Source organism: Helobdella robusta, assembly GCF_000326865.2.
Source record: "Helobdella robusta unplaced genomic scaffold HELROscaffold_88, whole genome shotgun sequence".
In the NCBI taxonomy this organism is placed as follows: domain Eukaryota; kingdom Metazoa; phylum Annelida; class Clitellata; order Rhynchobdellida; family Glossiphoniidae; genus Helobdella; species Helobdella robusta.
The window spans coordinates 77,900-96,648 of NW_008705503.1; the positions used below are offsets into that span (position 1 = coordinate 77,900).

The 18,749-nt window shown below is 33.5% G+C and overlaps 2 protein-coding genes across 2 annotated transcripts in view; one reads left to right on the forward strand and one right to left on the reverse strand.

The window, feature by feature from the left end:
* Positions 1 to 6,538: 6,538 nt before the first annotated feature.
* Positions 6,539 to 10,015, reverse strand: HELRODRAFT_158082 (hypothetical protein; the record flags this gene model as incomplete). Its single annotated transcript, XM_009032783.1, has 8 exons — positions 6,539 to 6,745; positions 6,937 to 7,049; positions 7,565 to 7,693; positions 8,691 to 8,825; positions 8,948 to 9,046; positions 9,180 to 9,327; positions 9,526 to 9,623; positions 9,991 to 10,015. The coding sequence occupies 8 exons, from the start codon at positions 10,013 to 10,015 to the stop codon at positions 6,539 to 6,541; spliced, it is 954 nt and encodes a 317-aa protein (XP_009031031.1).
* Positions 10,016 to 13,018: 3,003 nt separating this feature from the next.
* Positions 13,019 to 18,749, forward strand: part of HELRODRAFT_90753 (hypothetical protein) — a gene marked incomplete at both ends in the record, with an annotated part of 8,411 nt that continues 2,680 nt past the window's right edge. Inside the window, 12 exons of the mRNA XM_009032776.1 lie at positions 13,019 to 13,159; positions 13,547 to 13,625; positions 13,783 to 13,896; positions 14,151 to 14,257; positions 14,617 to 14,698; positions 15,027 to 15,121; positions 15,402 to 15,544; positions 15,620 to 15,710; positions 16,436 to 16,570; positions 16,802 to 16,875; positions 17,497 to 17,645; positions 17,815 to 17,910. Coding sequence (XP_009031024.1) covers positions 13,019 to 13,159; positions 13,547 to 13,625; positions 13,783 to 13,896; positions 14,151 to 14,257; positions 14,617 to 14,698; positions 15,027 to 15,121; positions 15,402 to 15,544; positions 15,620 to 15,710; positions 16,436 to 16,570; positions 16,802 to 16,875; positions 17,497 to 17,645; positions 17,815 to 17,910 — 1,306 coding nt within the window. The remainder of the gene's footprint in view (positions 13,160 to 13,546; positions 13,626 to 13,782; positions 13,897 to 14,150; positions 14,258 to 14,616; positions 14,699 to 15,026; positions 15,122 to 15,401; positions 15,545 to 15,619; positions 15,711 to 16,435; positions 16,571 to 16,801; positions 16,876 to 17,496; positions 17,646 to 17,814; positions 17,911 to 18,749) is intronic.

Below are 18,749 nucleotides of genomic sequence, written 5' to 3' on the forward strand. Positions count from 1 at the left end.
TGTTACTCTGACTAGAAAATAAAGAAATCATTAAAAATGGATTTCTCTTTGCATTTTTTTCTCTGAATTTTTTCTTAATAAATGGTAGAGGAGGCTTTAAAACGCCATGCACCTGTTGCCGTTGTTGTTTCCGATTATTATTGCCATTATTAATATTCTCTTTATTTTCATCACTATCTCTTTGCACAAGACCGCCAGCCTCATTATAATAATGATTGCTACTGCTGTCGGCGTTAATGATGTCACTGGTTTGTCTGTTTGCAAATTTATCTAAACTGTGAACGTTATTGTTATTATTGCTGGTTGTATTAGTAGCAGTAGTAGTTGTTGTTGTTGCAGTGAAAGTAGATGGCGTTGTTACGCTATCATTACAGGATGTGTTGCAATCACTTTTCCATTTTTTTGAAGATTTTGAAAGATTGTGCCTGTTTGATGTGCCCAAAATCTGAAAACAATATAATTATTATCATTATTATCATCATGAGAATGAAGTTCGTCAGCTACTTGAACAAAACGCGAATGAAGATATGATAGATCTCTGGGAAATGAATCAAGCTATGATTACATAAAACCTACAATTGAATTAAATAGAATGTAATACAACTGGCTTGCAAAGTCCTAAAACAACGATAACAACAATGCCATTTCAATCATTTGTCGTCGTCACAACGCTAAGGAATACTGACAAAGTCAATTAAAGATCGCATCACTATTCAGAGATTAATGGATGGTCAAAATCAACATGAAACTACCTGAAATTCTATTCAAATTCATCAGAAAATATCTCAAACAGCAACCGTCCACAAACGCAGCCGTTCAGAATGGACAAACAACTAAGGCGTCATGTTCCCCCTACGACGCAAAGCAAACGAACAAACACCTGCTTTAAAGACGAGGCTAGTCATCTGCAGCCGAAAGATATTCGATTCGGAGCAACAAAATTCTCTCACTAATTATAAAAAACATCAAGTTGCACATCAAACCTCAAAGTGTTCGCTTCCCTGAACTGTTCTCTCCTGAAGACTCAACTATAAATTTCAATTATGATAAGTTGAATATTTCTATTACAAATATAATAAATAACACGGTTTATATATTTTATTCAGCCAAAAATACCATGGTTGCCTCTTTAGTAATAAAATTTGTTTCTAAAAGTTCGCATTTTAAAATATTTTCGATAGGTTCAAAACTGACGGATTTTGCGTTCACACAGACACATGTGATAAATTAAATTTGACAGTTTCCCACGAAGCTCATTTTACTAAATCGAAAAGATTCCAAATCAAAAAATATAAAAACAATCTCAAGAATATTTTATCAATTCATGATTCTAAGAGCTAAAATTTTGTAATTAATACATATAAATTTCCTTCCAAGGTTTTTATAATTCATTTGAACTATCTTTAATCTAAACGTTTTCAGAGGCAGCCTATGCTACATATTGTGATGGAAATAAGAGTTGATCCAATTTTTATGTTAATAATCCATCTTTGTACTGATTTACAAATGACAGGTGATTATATGTGTGTGTGTGTGCTTGCCTGCGTATGTCCGTAAAATCTCATTATTTCAATATCAGAGTTGGACTCTGAGTGAGAAAGAAGACAAAAGAAAAATTGAAGAAAAAACGTTCGCATTAATGAATAAATGAAAAATAAACTAACAAGGACCTCATCTACGTTGTCAACCATGTTTTTATTATTGCTGTTGTTGATGTTGTTAGTGGTTGTGTTGTTGGGACTGTTTCTACCAAAATAACTTGAGAGCGTTCTTTTCAACAAAAATCCAACATTTTTATTGGAAATATTATCGTTGCTGTTGTTGCTTTTGACGTAGTTGTCGTTGTGAGATGAAAACAAAGGAGTGCTAGAAAGTAAAGTTTTCAAATTTGAGATGTCTGCCTCGGCGGGAGAAAGCATCAAATGCATGCCGCTGCAGTCGCCGGGGTTAGAGTTTTTATTTGTATTATTGTTGTTAGGGTTGAAATTATTAATATCATTATTAATGTTATTATCACTGCTACTATTGTCATTATTACTATCATTTTTATCATTGATATGAATGTTCATATTTGGCATGTTGGCAGGCACATTAGATGCAACATTGCTACTTATGCAATCCTTCCCATTGTCAACATTATCAACATCACTGCCATCACTTTTCAAGTTTTCAATCATTTGATTACATTTGAAGTGCTGTTGTTGTGGTTGTGTTATAAGCTCATTACTACATAAAGAGTGTGCTATTGATGCTGTCGATGAAGATGTTGATAACGTTTTTGTTGGAAATGTTGTGGTTGATGTTATCAATGCTGATGATAGTTTTGAAGAAATTATTGTAAACATTGTTGATGTTGTTGATGCTATCAGATTATTACCTTTATTTTTCACTACCTTCATATCATTGAAAGAATTCAAAATATCACTCTCATCAGCATAGCTACATTCAAAACTCTGACTCTCATAACCAACAACAGCAGGCACATTTACAATGCCTTCATTTGACCGGCTAGAAATATTTGGATTGGAGGCCACAATGTCCAATATGGAACCGCCAGCAAACACTTCAGCTGCACCCATTTTATTACTGCTAACCAATCGAAAGCCATACATAGATTGAAGTTGTTCTATGACCTGAGCAACCTCGCTAGGGTACTCCCTGCACGAGCCTTTAATATGATCACGACAGCATTTAACTTTAAAGATTTCATTCAAGTCTGAATGTTTCTCGTGGTCAAGGAAGTCGTTGTCGACACTGAGCACGTGACAAACAAACAGTTTGAGACTCTTATCAAGGTCGTAACCTTTCGATGAAATGTTCCCATGAGTTTGAGATGAGGAGTACCTCGAAATGAGGCAAAATGATTTTTTGCAAACATCCTTGCAGTACCAGAGTTGTGTTGTGGTTGGGCTGCACTCCACCATCACCTGGCCTCTGGTGTCTTTCACTCTTATCAATCTGTTTTCATCATATTCTTTCACCATCTTAATCATCATTTCATCAGAATCATAATTTTCCACCCCATTCATCATCATCATCTCATCATCAACACATCCACCAATTAAGGAATTTTTAAATTGTTTCTGGCAACAAAGGTTAAGTAGAACTGGAGATTTCAATCTCTTGTAGGCGACCGAAGCAAACTTTGCCTTGCTACTCCTGCCATGAGCAGCCACGTAAACAGCCTCTCTGGCCTTCATAAGGACATCTTTTATGTCTTTGGATAACTCTTTTTTTATCTGTTCTTTCGTGTTCTTCTTCTTCCCTTCATTTTTTTCTTTTTTTATCTTGAATGAGTATGATCCAACATGAGAAAGAATAAATTTGCAAACCATTTGCTCATAATTTGATGCCGATGATATAGGGGTTGATTCTAGAACATCACCATGATTATTTTTTCCATAACCATCATCATCTTCATAGTCGTGCTCATCATTAACATAATTTTCCTCCTCAGAAATGTCATCAAAATTCAAAGCGAGGTTATGGTTTGATTTGGAGTACCTTTTGAACCTGAAGTCAACAATGCTGTCTGCGTTGTTGACGTTTGTCATACTGCTATACTTTTCAGGCTTGCTGCTGTTGATGTTGTTGTTGAATCTGTGATGATAGTTGTTACTGATGATGTTGTTGCAGTCAAATGATGCTGGATTGGTATAGTGGATGTTTTCATTGTTTGTGTTTTGCAAAGTGTTAAAGTTGTTGTAATAACTAATGTAACGGTTGTTGTTAACTACACAGTTGTTGTTGTTAGCAAGATTGTTATCATTTTGGTAATTACAATGTTGTTGATATTGTTGTTGTTGGTAGCAATGTTGCGGTTTGTATGGTTGTTGCTGAGGTTGGGTTTGTTGCAGTCTTAATTTTCTGCGTGGAGGTGTATCATCATGATGTTGGCTATACTGAAATTAATGAAAATTTAAAAATTTGAAAATATTTAAAAATGAGAGAAAAAGAAAATATGTAGAAACTAACTTGTGCATATTGGTGAGGCCAACTATTATTATTATAATAGCAATTAAAATTGGTGTTGATGTTATTATTGTTGATGTCAACATTAAAATTATTGTTAAAGGGATTGGTGTGACCTTGGAACTGTTTAACTGGGGTTGTTGAAGGGTAGTAACATTTTTGATGTTGAAGTGTAATTTGTTGAGAACCAGGCATGTGGTAATAGGTCGTTGAAGTTATTGCATGTTGTCTTTTGTTATTGTAATCTTAAATGAAAAAATCATTATTTAAATTTTAAAGTTAAAATTATAAAATATTAGAAAATGTGAAAGTATAAGTTTGAGCTTAAATTTTTATGGAATTGCAAAATGGTTAAAATATCAAAATGTAAATAAAAAAATTCTGCACTAATTATTTGATTAAGAGAAGGACCATCATCATCGTCGTCGTCGTCGTCTTCTTCATATCTGCCAATGGTCAAAATTAACTTCTCAATGGAAGAACCGACAAACTTAGCAATCATTTCGTGATGCTCTCTCGAAACATCCTGTCCATTAATTGCCAATATTCTGTCCCCATAACGCAGGCCGGCCCTGTCCGCCGGACCGCCCTTAGCAACGCGAGAAATATAGCAATTGAACTCTCCATTAATTACAAAGCCAAATCCAGCACATCTGTCTCTTCTTAATTCTACTGTTTTTTTTGGTTCGTATTTGCGCTTTTTAAGAAAATGGAATTTTTTGGACATTTTGGAAACATTAATGAGTTATCTGATAAATAAAAAAAAATCAAATTTAGCGCAAAAATGTATTTAAAAGTAAATTTAAATCCACAACAGAAAATTTAAAAGTAAATATAAGTTATATAATGGGATCAATCAATTAACATTTATCTAGACCAGATTACCATGAAATTACCCATATCTTATTCTAAGTATATGACTCAAACACATAAAATAGCACTACTATACTGGCCCTCGAACGCACTCATGCACATTCTCACGGTTTAAGGTCAGTCATCTACCAAATTTCACCCAGAACATAATTCTCACGAAATGATTCGGGGCCAATGTTAAATGTCTCATACGTAAATTTGAAATTCTACCTCAAATCAACGAAAAGTATATCAAAGATTATTGTAACTCGCTCTACTATGGTCTTCCTGATTCTACACTCTATCTTTTGAGTAAAGCTTTTAACTCTCAGTCAGTCAGTCGGTCGGTCGGTCGGTCGGTCAATCAATCAATCAATCAATCAATCAATCAATCAATCAATCAATCAATCAATCAATCAATCAATCAATCAATCAATCAATCAATCAATCAATCAATCAATCAATCAACCAACCAACCAATCAATCAATCAATCAATCAATCAACCAACCAACCAATCAATCAATCAATCGAACAATCAAACAATTAGCTCATAAAGCACTATTTCTGCGATGCTCATCAGCGCTTTTCAATGAATTTTGCAAACAGATGGGTCTTGAGATCCGCTCTGAATTTCACAAGTGATGGAGAAGTAGCCAGAGAAGTAGGTAGAGTTCCAGCTGCTCGTCTAGTTGCTCGTACCCCTTTCTTTTCTCATATATCTCCATATCTTGTTCTCTTGCACTGGCTGCCTATAAAATACAAAATAGTTTTTAAAATAAGTCTCAGTCTAAATTATTTCCTAAGTACTTATCAGATATATTTAATTGAACCTAAGCGCCTCGGACACATCAAGAAAAAATAGAGCATCACTTGATTAGGAACCTTACCTCTGATTATTAAAATTATGCCCAAATTTCTATAAATTTTATTTTTGATGTAAAGGATGTAATCATCCCATAGCATATCAATCACTGTTGATTAAATGATGCCAGGCCAGATCATTTAGTTTAGAGGAAAGATCCAAAAGGTGTATTTTCTAAATTTTATTCCGTCTATAGAAGAAACACTAAATGGTTGTATCGTAAATAAATGAATGCATATAAATAAAAATTTTTATTACATGCAATTTGAAACGAGATAGAATGATCCGTTACATGCAATTTGAAACGAGATAGAATGATCCGTTACATGCAATTTGAAACGAAATAGAATGATCCGTTAACTTAAGGCATCCGGAAAAGAATATTCAGTACACGCGCCAGACCGGGAAACAATCAAACATCCCGACCCGTGTTAATTTTTGCCAAATGTCCAATGAATATGAATGTCAACGATTGAAACTTAATACTTGAACACAGCATGCGTCAAATAAGACAATCATTTACTCACTGCCATTGAACACATAAATCGTATGTTTGAGATTATGGAAATAATTTATCAAAAATATTTTAACATTTAAAATTGAAAAAAATATTATCTATTTAAAATAAAAAATGATCTATGAATAGGATAACATAATATAAAAATCAAAGAGTGCATGTTTAAAACCCATAAGTTGATACTGCCAAAAGTAAATTATTAATTGCTAGCATAATTTTTACAATAAAAAGATAATCAATTAATAATAATCACACACGCACAAAACCATACTTATAGGAACTTATAGTCCACAATAAAAAAATATAAATAAAATGTATAATCACAAGAGTGAAACTACGCCATGGCAAGCTCATGCAGAGCTGCGTACTTGCCAGTAACATTATGAAATATCTGCCTCTCAATATCCAACAGTAAGGCACTGGCACCAATCCTAAACAAGTTTGGTTTTGTCCAATCATCTCCCAACTCTTCTTTCATCAATGACAACCAGACAAGAGCATCTTTTGCACTTCTTATGCCTCCAGCAGGTTTGAAGCCGACCTAAATATTGAATCAAATGTACACATTTAGCGCAAATTACAAAATTGCTCATCATTAAATTTCAAAAAACTTTTTATATTTTTCAAAAAATCATACTCTGACAGACATACAGACAGACAGACAAATAGACAGAGACAGACATAACATAACACAATTAAATGTTAATAGTTTTATTCAATATCTAGCAAAACCTTTATTCCTGTTTTTTGATAGTAGTCTCTGATTGCTCTGATCATAACAATAGCAACAGGCAAAATAGCGTTAACTCCCTCCTTGCCAGTCGATGTCTTTATGAAATCAGCTCCTTATGTGTTAATGAAACAAAATGGTAAATAGTAAAAACTGTAACTAATCAAGTACACAATAATATAAATTGCTGGTAATGATAGACCATCGAAATAATAATTTTGCAGAAACACACCTATTTGTAGACAATGCTAAGATCAATAAAACTAATAGGAAGAGTCTTCCTAGTGAAGTATTCGAAGAAGGCTAGATACTTTTTGGGTCAAAGAGTCTGTTTACTACAACTACACAGAAGATATTGCAGGAGCCAACAACAAAAGTAACAACAGAACAAACAATTCTCAACAGCTTAAGATATAGGTATAGAGTCACGACGCTGGTGCACAAAATTTAATTACCTAAATATATTTAACCATATAAATAATTTAAAACTGATGAACTGATGAAATACAAGTCAAACAATGCTTGGATATGGTGTTTGAAATTTATAAAATAAAATGTAATTAATTCTTGAAAAGTTAAAATAAATGTTACATATAAAAAAGAGAAATAAATAGCAAGACTTAAACGGACCAGCCAACATGGAAACTACGCTGGCTTTGTAAACGTTGGTCAGACAGCCAAGATCACCGGTGGCCAAAATAACTTTCATGTGAGCATTGCCACAGGCTTCCTTCATTTCTTTCACTTCATCATAGACTCCTTTAAGATGTCAGAATTTTGTAAAGTTTAAAATTAAACAAAGTTTTAAATCATAAGATAGCTGACAGAAGCTATAATCATTTTCATCAATATTTTGTCAGTCTTTAGCATTAAGTGGTTTGAGATATAATTCATCAAGGATTTTATCTAATAGATGAGTAATGTAAATGTAACATAATATCGTTTTCATCACATTAACAACAAACAACAACACACGTTTAGACGACATTTTTCCCGTGATCGGGGGTTGCCGTTTGGCTACCTATGATGAAACCGAAATACCCCTCGACGCCATCCACATCTGTCACTCGCCTCAGTATCACGCAACCCCGCTTTCACCCTGTCCTTCTCTACCTGCTCTCTCCATCCCAATCGCGGACGACCCTTTCCTACCACTCCTTCAATCTCGAACTCCAACGCTCGCCTAATCCCGACCCTTTCATCCCTTCTCAACACATGTCCATACCACCGCAATCTCGATCTCCTTATCAATGTCACAATGTCCTCATTCAGTCCCATCATTGACATCAGCTCTGTACTACTCCTATCCTTCACTTTAACCCCACACATCATCCTCACCATAGCTCTTTCAGCCCTCTGCAGTACACTTTCCTCCTCTCTCCTCAACACCCAAGTTTCACCACCATATACCATCGCTGCTCTCACACATGCTTTATATACCCTGCCTTTCATCTTCACTGACCATTTCTTTCCACATAATACCCCACCCAGCTCCCTAAATTTCATCCATCCTATACGAACTCTAGCCGTAACTGCGCTCAAACATCCTCCATCCGCATTCAGCTTATCCCCTAAGTAAACAAAGCTTTCCACTCTTTCAATACCACCACTCAACCCCGTCCTTGCGTCCGTCCTATTTGCGTCGTTTTCATCACATTACATCATCCTAATTCATAAATTACAATCAGTACTTTAATAAAATGAATATATCTAATTGAATAGTGAGTTAGGAATATTCGTTTATGCAAGTGCTCACCTCTCCAGTTCCCAGTCAGTGCATGTGCACGATTGATAACAACATCAATCTCACTGGCACCATGTTCAACTGCAAACTTAATCTCCTCAAGTCTTGTGTGTAATGGTGTTTGCCCGGCTGGAAATCCAGTGGCAACTGTTTTGTAAAATCATGAAATCCTCATAAAAATAAATAGGAATTCAGTCAATGAGTGGATCAAAAATATTTTGGCAAATTGTTTATTAAATGAATAAAGAGAATAACATATTTAAGTATACCAGATGCAATGGGAATGTTTTGTGCAGAAATTGACTTCAAGTAATTTTTGCTATCTTCAACTCTGTTGGGATAAACACACACTGCTCCACATGTTAAGCCTTCACATTATCAACATTAGCACCAAAAATTATATTAAATAATAATAATGTATTTTTTAGTTGTTATAAAGTAGCTGATTCATTAAAAATAAAATGCAAAAATCCAAATTGTCATTTAACAAATCCAGATAACCTAAATCATCACAGTCAATAGCTTTCAAAAGGTCTTTCCTAACAGGAGAGCTGGCTTTGTGACACAATCTCTGAACATTAGAAGTTGTGTCCTCTCCCGATAAAGTTGTCAGGTCAATGCATGTAACAGCTCTCAACAACCAAGCCAACTGTTCATTCATTTTATTATATTTTTACGTGTGCAAAATTAGGTTAAAATTTAAATAGAACTAAGACTGATGAACTTTGATATGCAACAAAAACATTCATATTGAATTTTGACATTAAATCAAAACTAAATTATTTATTTAATTAATAGAAATTAAAAATACAATGTTACAAATGAATAAAACAAACGAAACCACAACCTGCCATTCTTTCTTAACAGTTCTTCTTCCAGACAATTGTTGAGCTCTTCTTTTCACAGCTGGCAAATTGATGTTCACATTTGCCAGCCATGATTCATCTTAATTGAAATATAATCCATTGAGTGTGGAACAGATATATTAATATTAGTATTGAATGACAAAAATTGTACTGTCCTAGTTATTGATCTAAATTTCAACCTCACTCAACCTGTCAATGTCAACCTATCCTATGTATTATGCTATATAAGCTATATTATATATTATATATATATATGATATGACATGTTGTATGACACTAAGTAGAGCAACCAAATTTCAAAATAATAATCTCAAAAAAACATTCCTTGATGACGTAATGTGTAATCAAATAGAACAACGCATACATATTTTAAAATAAATAAATAAAAATGATTTAAAACAGAGAAACAAATGAATGAATAAACAATAAATGAACGAAAAATTTACCAAATTGAATGCCTGGATTTCCCATTTTAATTCATTAGAGTGGGTCGAACTATTTGATAACCTTGGATTTTATTAACTTGTTGGCTTACTTATGAAATTGCATGGGTATAAAATACAAGCTATATGAAATATTAACTTGACTCATTATGTTTTAAACAATGTAATTGAATTGAATTAAATATTTAAAATTTTCTTTTGTTAATTTGAATATAAAAATTGTCTTTTGTCCTGTGAAACACAGCGGCTTACTGAAGGTATAAGCCATAGAAGCAGCAAAAAGAGCTAACAATACGCTTGGCATGATAAAAAGAACGATTGTTAACAGAGATAAATCAATAATGTTAAATCTATATAAAACGTTAGTGCGACCTAAATTAGTATACTGCATACATGCATAGAGTCCACACGGCCAAGAAGTGTTGGGAAAATTTCAAAGAAGGGCAAGCCGCATGATCAACAATTGTGTAAGACTTTCATATGAGGAAAGATTGAAGAGACTGACAACTTTGGACAAACGTAGAACTAGAGGAGATCTTATTCAGGCGTACAAAATCATAAAGGGTAGGAATAATAAAAAGAAGATTTTTCAGTTTGAAAGTTATTGAACATTGGAAAAAGCTGGACTAAAAAACTGTAACAGCTCCTACAACGAAGGAGTTCAAAGTCAGACTTGGAAGATTGGTATTTTAAATCCATATTATTAGTCACCACTATAATCCTTGTTGTGTTATGTTATGTTATGTAATGTTATGTTATGTTATGTTATGTTATGCTATGCTAGGCTATGCTATGTCATGTTATGTTATTTCATGTTATGTTATATGTCATGTTATGTTATGATATGTTATGTTGTATTATGTTATGTTATGCTATGTTATGTTATGATATGTTATATTATGATATGTTATGTTTTGTTATGTTATATTATGATGTTATGTTGGCTTACTAGGATTGAACTATAGGCACACTACTTTTACTTATTCGATCTTTTTAAGCTTTTACTGTTTTTTTATTTATGGAATAAACGACGTAAATAAATCAAAATTGTTATTTAAACAACTATCTTTATTATGCTCAACAAATATTTTACATCCTGGTTCTCATAGAAAGTGGATGGCTTAAATCATACGTTGGCTTAATGCAACGGTTTACCGGGTCTCATAGAACTATACTGTAGCGGTTTCTTGTACATTTAATGCATTGAAAAAATCAACATATTTATTTCACCATTATATTTGTTATTATAAATTTAGAAATTGCTTTTTGTCAGGTGAAATTATTACCTCTAGCGCATCCATCAATCACCCGTACGAATCAATTAAAAATATTAGGCATCACATTTACTTCCACAATTAATGTAGCACCTCATTTAACCACATCATCACACAAGGTATTCAAAAATTTCACACACTCAAAAAACTTCGCTCAACGGCTTCAAATTATTCGACATCACTGAATCACTCATCATCTCCATGGATCCTATATATCCATGATCATCTCGCATATCAAATATCTAAAAGTACTTATCAGATATATTTTATTGAATCTAAACGCCCCGGTTTACGATCGCATTCTTGTTCTCACTTCTTAACTCGTATTAAACACTTTTCTGCTAAATCTGCATTTGTTTTTCTGGCCCTTTTCTCTAGAACTCTCTACCCCCCTTTTCTGACTACTTCTCCATCATTTACGAAGTTCAGAGCTGATCTCAAGACCCATCTGTTTGCAAAATTCACTGAGGAACGCTGTTGAACATCGCGGGAATCGTTCTCTTTTTTTTCTTAACTTTTGTTAAACACCTTAAACCTGCGTGTGCTTTTTCTGGTCCTTTCTCTGGAACTCTCTACCTCCTTCTCTAACTATTTTCCATCACTTACAAAGTTCAGAGTAGATCTCAAGACCCATCTATTTGTTAAATTCATCAAGGAGCGCCGTTGAACATCGCGGCAATAGCGCTTTGTAATTATTTGATTGATTGACTGATTACGGATGACTCACTATAGTTCGATCTTTTTAACAAGGTTTCATGGTTAATTTCCAATTATCCAGGCTCTTTGTTTATCGCTCGTTTAGGCTTAGGTTATTTAATATCCATGTTAACGCATAGTGAATTGTGTTTAGTTTAGTGGATTGTGTTTAGTGAATTGTATGACATTTTTGTTTTGACAGTTTTGCATTATCAAAACTTCAAATTTATCAAACTTTAAATTTTTTTATTTTAAATGAGCGATCCGTATATGCACAGCGTCAACACTACCGCTGAGGACGATAAAAGGGAAAAGCAGCCAGGCAGAAATTATGGTTGTTACCTAGAAGTTGACGATGACAGCGAAAATGATGAATTGGCAGCAAGTAAGTAACGTGTTTGATGTGCTTTTTTGGTTGATTTTTTCTGCTTTTAAAATTTTTATTATTATAATTTTTCTCTCAGATATATAAATATTCCTCAAATGCTTATTAAACCAGTGGTCTTCAGTTTTTGTTTGAATTTTTTAATTTAACAATTTGTTTCAAACGCAATGGTAAATTGTTCCAAATTTTTGGAAAAGCAATGGTGCATACATCTATCACCCAGTTTTGTTTTAGTTCTGGGGGCTACCATTAATTTACCAAAGATTGATCGTCTTAATTAACTGTGTGCAACCAGTTACTAAGAACATCAAATGTTGTACTACAGATTTCATTCAGAAACTTTCTGGATCCCAAAACAAATTAACTCTGTTTTTTCAGGATTTAACTTCAAATGATACAGATTCAACCAATGACTCATGTTGCCAATGCATTTAATCAACCCTTCTGATATTACCCCAGCATCTTTTGCTAACCCTAACCCCAGGTTCTTTTACCAAACCAGACAGATCTGAAAACAGTTACATTGTTTGCATGGGCCATCTGTGTTTTGTTTTTACTTTTTATAGCTGCTATTTGAAATTGTGCATTTTTATTTTGTTTTTGATTTCAAATATGATTTAATAAAATTTTTATTTATTTTAACATGAACATGACATGATGTCATTTTTTAGCTTTTATGGCTGGCTTGGAAGGTGCTGCTTTCCAGAGCAGGCTTCCCCACGATAAGTTGACAGCCACTGAGGCCAGTTGCTTTCCTGATGTAGCCCAAAGCTCAACTCACACACAGAAGCTTTTCCTCTATATTAGAAATAAATTAGTCAGTTTTTTATTAATCAATATTTGAAATATTCAATAGAATGATTTTTTTGGTGTTACACTCTCACCATGCACAATTTAATTATTAACTCATCTTGTTGATGTCTTTCATGCATATTCTTTAAAACAGAGCTTCAATTATTAAATTTTTGAAATTCTTATTGCATGATAATCATACAATTCATAGAAGATATTGAAAGTTCATAATTGTTTTCATTAGAAAAAATTTGTAACAATTTTTTATGCTATTGTTATTTTCTAGTAATATTTATTAATTTTATTTTAAAGTCAGTAACCCCTAGATTAAAGGATTTTAAAAATGTAATATTAATATAATCAATGATTCATAATTATGAATATAGTAATTATTAATAAACATTTTTTAAAGCTAATGTTATGGTTAGAGAATCCTCTGGTGCAGCTGACTTTCTGCGATGCACTTGCTCAAATTGAGTCTCCTTATAACAGTTAGTTGTGTATAAATCATCTACATTCTTGTTGCCATCACGACCATTGCCTTCATCATCCTCATCACCATCGTTGCCTTCATTTTCATCATCATCGTCGTTGCTATCATCCTTATTAGGCCATTATTTTTATCCTTTTTATCATCTTCATTTTCAGGTGACGGCCCATTTGTAATGAGGATTCATGCATATCTCGAGAGGCACGGCCTCATCAACTTTGGTGTCTACAACAGAGTGAATCCCCTCCCTGGCCAGTCTTTGTTCATCATTTGTATTCCCTCTTTTATCATCACTTTTATCATCATCATCATTTACTCCATTTCAACTGATTTCCATCCATCACTGTTATAATCTCATACCTCATTTCTTTCTTTCTCTCTCTCACTGTTATAATTTTTTTGTTTTATCAGTAGTATTTACCAGTATTATTTTCTTTTTGATCATTGCATCCTTCTCCTATCTCACATTAAAGTCAGTAATTGCAATAATAATAATAATAATATAATATAATAACGTCTTTTACAGTAAAGAAAACAGGAAAAGTGATTGTGATTGGTGCTGGCATTGCTGGATTGGCAGCTGCCAGACAACTTGCATCATTTGGGATGGAAGTTGTCGTACTTGAAGCCAGGGTCTGTCTGTTCACCCACTCTTTTCTTTGTCAACCTGTGCATTTTTTTGTTTACTTGTGACTATGCTTGTCCATTTGTGGATGTGTTTGTCTACCTGTCTGTCTGTTTATCTCCCTTTATGTTCTTATGTTTGAACATTTTTATTTTTCATGATGTGATTATGACTAATGTTCGGTTAGATGGATTGATTAATCAAGCAATGATTAGAATTTACAGATGGACAATTGCTGATGAGACGAATGAATGCCCAAGTATGAATAGTAATGAGTTTGTATGAATGTATAAGTGAATGGTGTATTTGATAGTTGGATGAAAGAATGAATAAATAAATGAATGAATGTTAAACATCATCTGTGCAGGACAGAGTGGGAGGTCGCATAGCAACATTCAAAAAGAACAACTACATTGCTGATCTAGGTGCTATGGTTGTCACTGGCCTTGGTTAGTTAGTTTGCTGGCTGGCTGGCTGGCTGGCTGGCTGGTTGATTGAGTAAGGAAAAAGAATAGTCATTTTATATATAGTGCCATGGCAAGTGATTGAGGCGCATTATTATTATTATTATTATTATTATTATTATTATTATTATTATTATTATTATTATTACAACAAATACGCAATATATCTAAGTACATGTGAATCAACGCATCATCGCACACTTTTGCATGTGATAGTCGGGGAAGAATTCTTTACATTCGCCCCAGGGACTGCAACAGCACCTTAATCATTATGCCATCAAATGATTAATTAATTGAATGATTGATTGTAAAGGAGGCAACCCAATAGCCATATTAAGCAAACAAGTCAACATGGTGCTGCACAGGATCAAGCAGAAATGTCCTCTTTATGAAAGCAATGGAACAACAGTTTGTTTGTTTGCTTGTTTGTTAGTTTGCTCGTTTGCTTGCCTGCTGGGGTGTTTGTTTATTTGAGCATTAGTTTGTGTCTTTGTTTATTCAGTCTTTCTATCAATTATTCAATCAATCAATTAAATAGCTGCAAATAACAGCAATAAAAAAAATTTTAGTTTCAAATTAATCTTTTAAAATTTTATTGGATGGCTGTGTTTAAAAATGGTAAACAAATTCATTTTTAAGTCGTAACTAGATAATTTAAACATCCGACTAAACTGTCTAAACTCTAAAGGTACCAAAAGATAAAGATGAGATGATAGAGAAGGAGTTCAACCGGTTATTAGAAGCAACATCATACATGTCACATCAGATGGATTTCAATTCTATCAACAACAAACCTGTTTCACTTGGCCAGGCCCTCGAGCTTGTCATCAAGTTCGTTTGTATTATTTTTGATGATGGTTATATATATATATATATATATATATATATATGAATATTTTCCTATAGGTTGCAGGAGAAGCATGTTGTTGAAATGCAGTGTCGTCACCAAAGACACATAATAGAGTTACAAGAGAAACTAAAAGTGAATCTACAACAGGTTAATTGCTTTTATTAAATATTTCAAACATTGATTAAGTTTTATTTGTTAAACCAAAACTTTTTGTATATTTATATACCATAACTTTTAGTATATTTATAACCAGCTTTCCATATTCCACAAATCCAACCTCCTTTTTAAACTGAATCATGTTACAAACATACCTGATTTTAATTAGTTATGGAAGCATAGAATTACTTACATAGCGCAATACGCTAAATGGCAGTTTTATCCTTGCAGACAATATAACATTAACAATAAATAAATAATTATATATATATATATATATATATATATATATATATATATTTTTACAATATTCTATAAATTCTACCGAAGGTTTGGCGTTAATATGTTTATAGTTCGTTTTTTCGATTATTTTCACTAAAGTTTTTTTCTCACAAAACGAACTACAAACATATTAACGCCAAACATTCGGTAAAATTTATAGAATATTGTAAAAATTATGGTCTATTACCAACATATATATATATATATATATATATATATATATATATATATATATAAATGATATAAATTTTTCGTTAGAGACTATTTAAGAAATCATTCTTAATGGGAAAATTTCAATAATTTTGTAATGTTGTTTTTCATTACACCGAGTTCTGTATGCAGAATAACTACATTTAAATTAATTGATGTTGAAATTGTGTGGATGGAGAGCGTGGACGTGTGTGTTTAATTTGAATTAATAATTTTATCTGAAGATGACAGAGCAGAAATTAAGAGTTGAGGAGTTGTACAAAATATGGCAGGCTGCCTCAGAAGTGAAAGGGGTTCGGGACATCACTGCTGAGTTTGCTGTTAGAAGCAAACAGAGAGATGTTATGGCTGCTTGTAGGGTTAGTATCTTTCTCTTCTCTTCTCTTCTCTCTCTCTCTCTCTCTCTCTCTCATTCTCTTTATCTATCTTTCTCTCTCTCTTTATCTCTCTCTCTCTCTCTTCATCTCTCTCTCTCTCTCTCTGTCCTTGTATGGTTAATCTCTGTCCCTCTCTGTCTCTCTTCTATTAATAATGGTATGGTGTTGAAGCAATAACATTGATGTTACTTCATTCACATCACATCTTAACAGGAGTTTGATCAGTTGGAGGCACAACAGAAAGAAATTGAGGATAAACTGCAGGAGTTGGAAGCATCACCTCCCAGGTTTAAAGAATTTAGTGCATCATGTGTATTTCTAACCTTGATAATTTCTACAGACTATACAATCAATCAATCTTCGTTTTGCGTCCAGAGACCCGGTTTTCCGAGGTAGGACGTATGGAGGATATGTGTTCTACAAATTATATTCTATTTTAAAATATTTAAGAATGTGAAAAATATCATGTGCAAACATCTTTGCAAGAAATCAATCAATTTTGTGCTATAAAATAACTGACGGAACACAGAACTATATTGGATAACAATTTGGATATGTTTACTTCAGTAAGCATATTCATCAAACATGTTTACTTCAGTAAACATATTCATCAAAAATATTCGAGGGAATCACTTTTTTATTGTTCTAGTAAAAGTTTTGCTGAACAACTATCTTATAAAATTGGTGTTTTTTAATTCATTGAATAAAAATGTAAAGTATAAAATGATGCTACGTTCCATCCGGCTGTGCAAATCGTTAAAATCCAAAACCGTTGACGACTTTATTAATATCCAAACAATAATGTAACCACTGAACCATCTTGGGGTTCCATTGCTTATTTTTTTGTTTGTTTTGCATTCATTCAAAATTTATGTGCCATCGAATGTTCTTCCATCCCAACCAAACAGTGATGTCTACCTATCATCACGTGATCGTCAAATACTCGATTGGCACTTTGCCAACTTGGAATTCGCGAATGCCACACCCCTTTCAACGCTGTCACTCAAACATTGGGATCAAGATGATGACTTTGAGTTCACTGGCAACCATTTAACTGGTTACCATTATAATTAATTTTTATTTTGCTGTTGCAGTAGCAATTACTGTATAGCAATTATTACCAGTTGAATATCACTGATTGCTTCTATGTGATTTTTTTTCAGACAGTTTTCTCGTTGATTTGAAATAATTAATATTTTAATTAAACAAATAAATTTTACCACCAGTTAGGAATGGTTACTCGTGTGTGCCTGTGGCAATGAGCGAGGGATTGAACATACAGTTGAGTGCTGCTGTCAGAAAAATAAAATATTCAGATGCCGGTATTTTTATTTCATGTTCTGCTGTGTTGTATTTCATTGTGTTATGTATTGTGTTGTATTGTAGTGGGCTGTTGCTGTATTGTATTGTACTGTATTGTATTGTATTAAGTCCTGGGCATGACATAAAACTGCATCCACGCTGCCTTGCGTGCTTTTAAGCAAAAAGCTAGGCCCACCGCTTATAACTGGTGGTTGTCGTCAGGATGGGTGTCCGGATGTAAAAATTTTCCCCCAAATTCTATGCCATCACATAGAAAAACAACGGCCCCTAGTCCCCAGCAGGCCTTGAGTGGTCAAGGGGTGCAAAGAATCCCTAGGAAGTATGCAATAGCGGAGGGATGTTGCAGAAAAATTCAGAATGACCCCTCTATGGTACTTAGACTTGAAATGCTCAATGTTGGATCACTGACTGGCCGCAGCATGGAAATCGCAGAAATGCTCGAGCGTAGAAGGATTGACATCTGCTGCCTTCAGGAGACTTGATGGAAATCGAATGGTGTCTGTCATGTCAACTCAGACAAAGAAAAATATAAACTATTCTGGAATGGTCAAAAGACGGCTAAAAATGGTGTTGGAATTTTTGTCAGAGAACCGCTAGCCCAATAAGTACTGGATATTAAAAGGATTAATTCATGTCTCATGTGGATCAAGCTTCGCATAGAAAAGCAAACAATGACTATTTTTTTCTTCATACGCACCACAGACAGGCAAATCAGAAGAGATGAAAAATGACTTCTAGGCTGCGTTCTCTGACACCATCTCAACAATACCAAAATCTAAAACAATCCTAATTGGAGGCGATCTCAATGGCCACGTTGGAGAGAAAACCAGATGGTGGT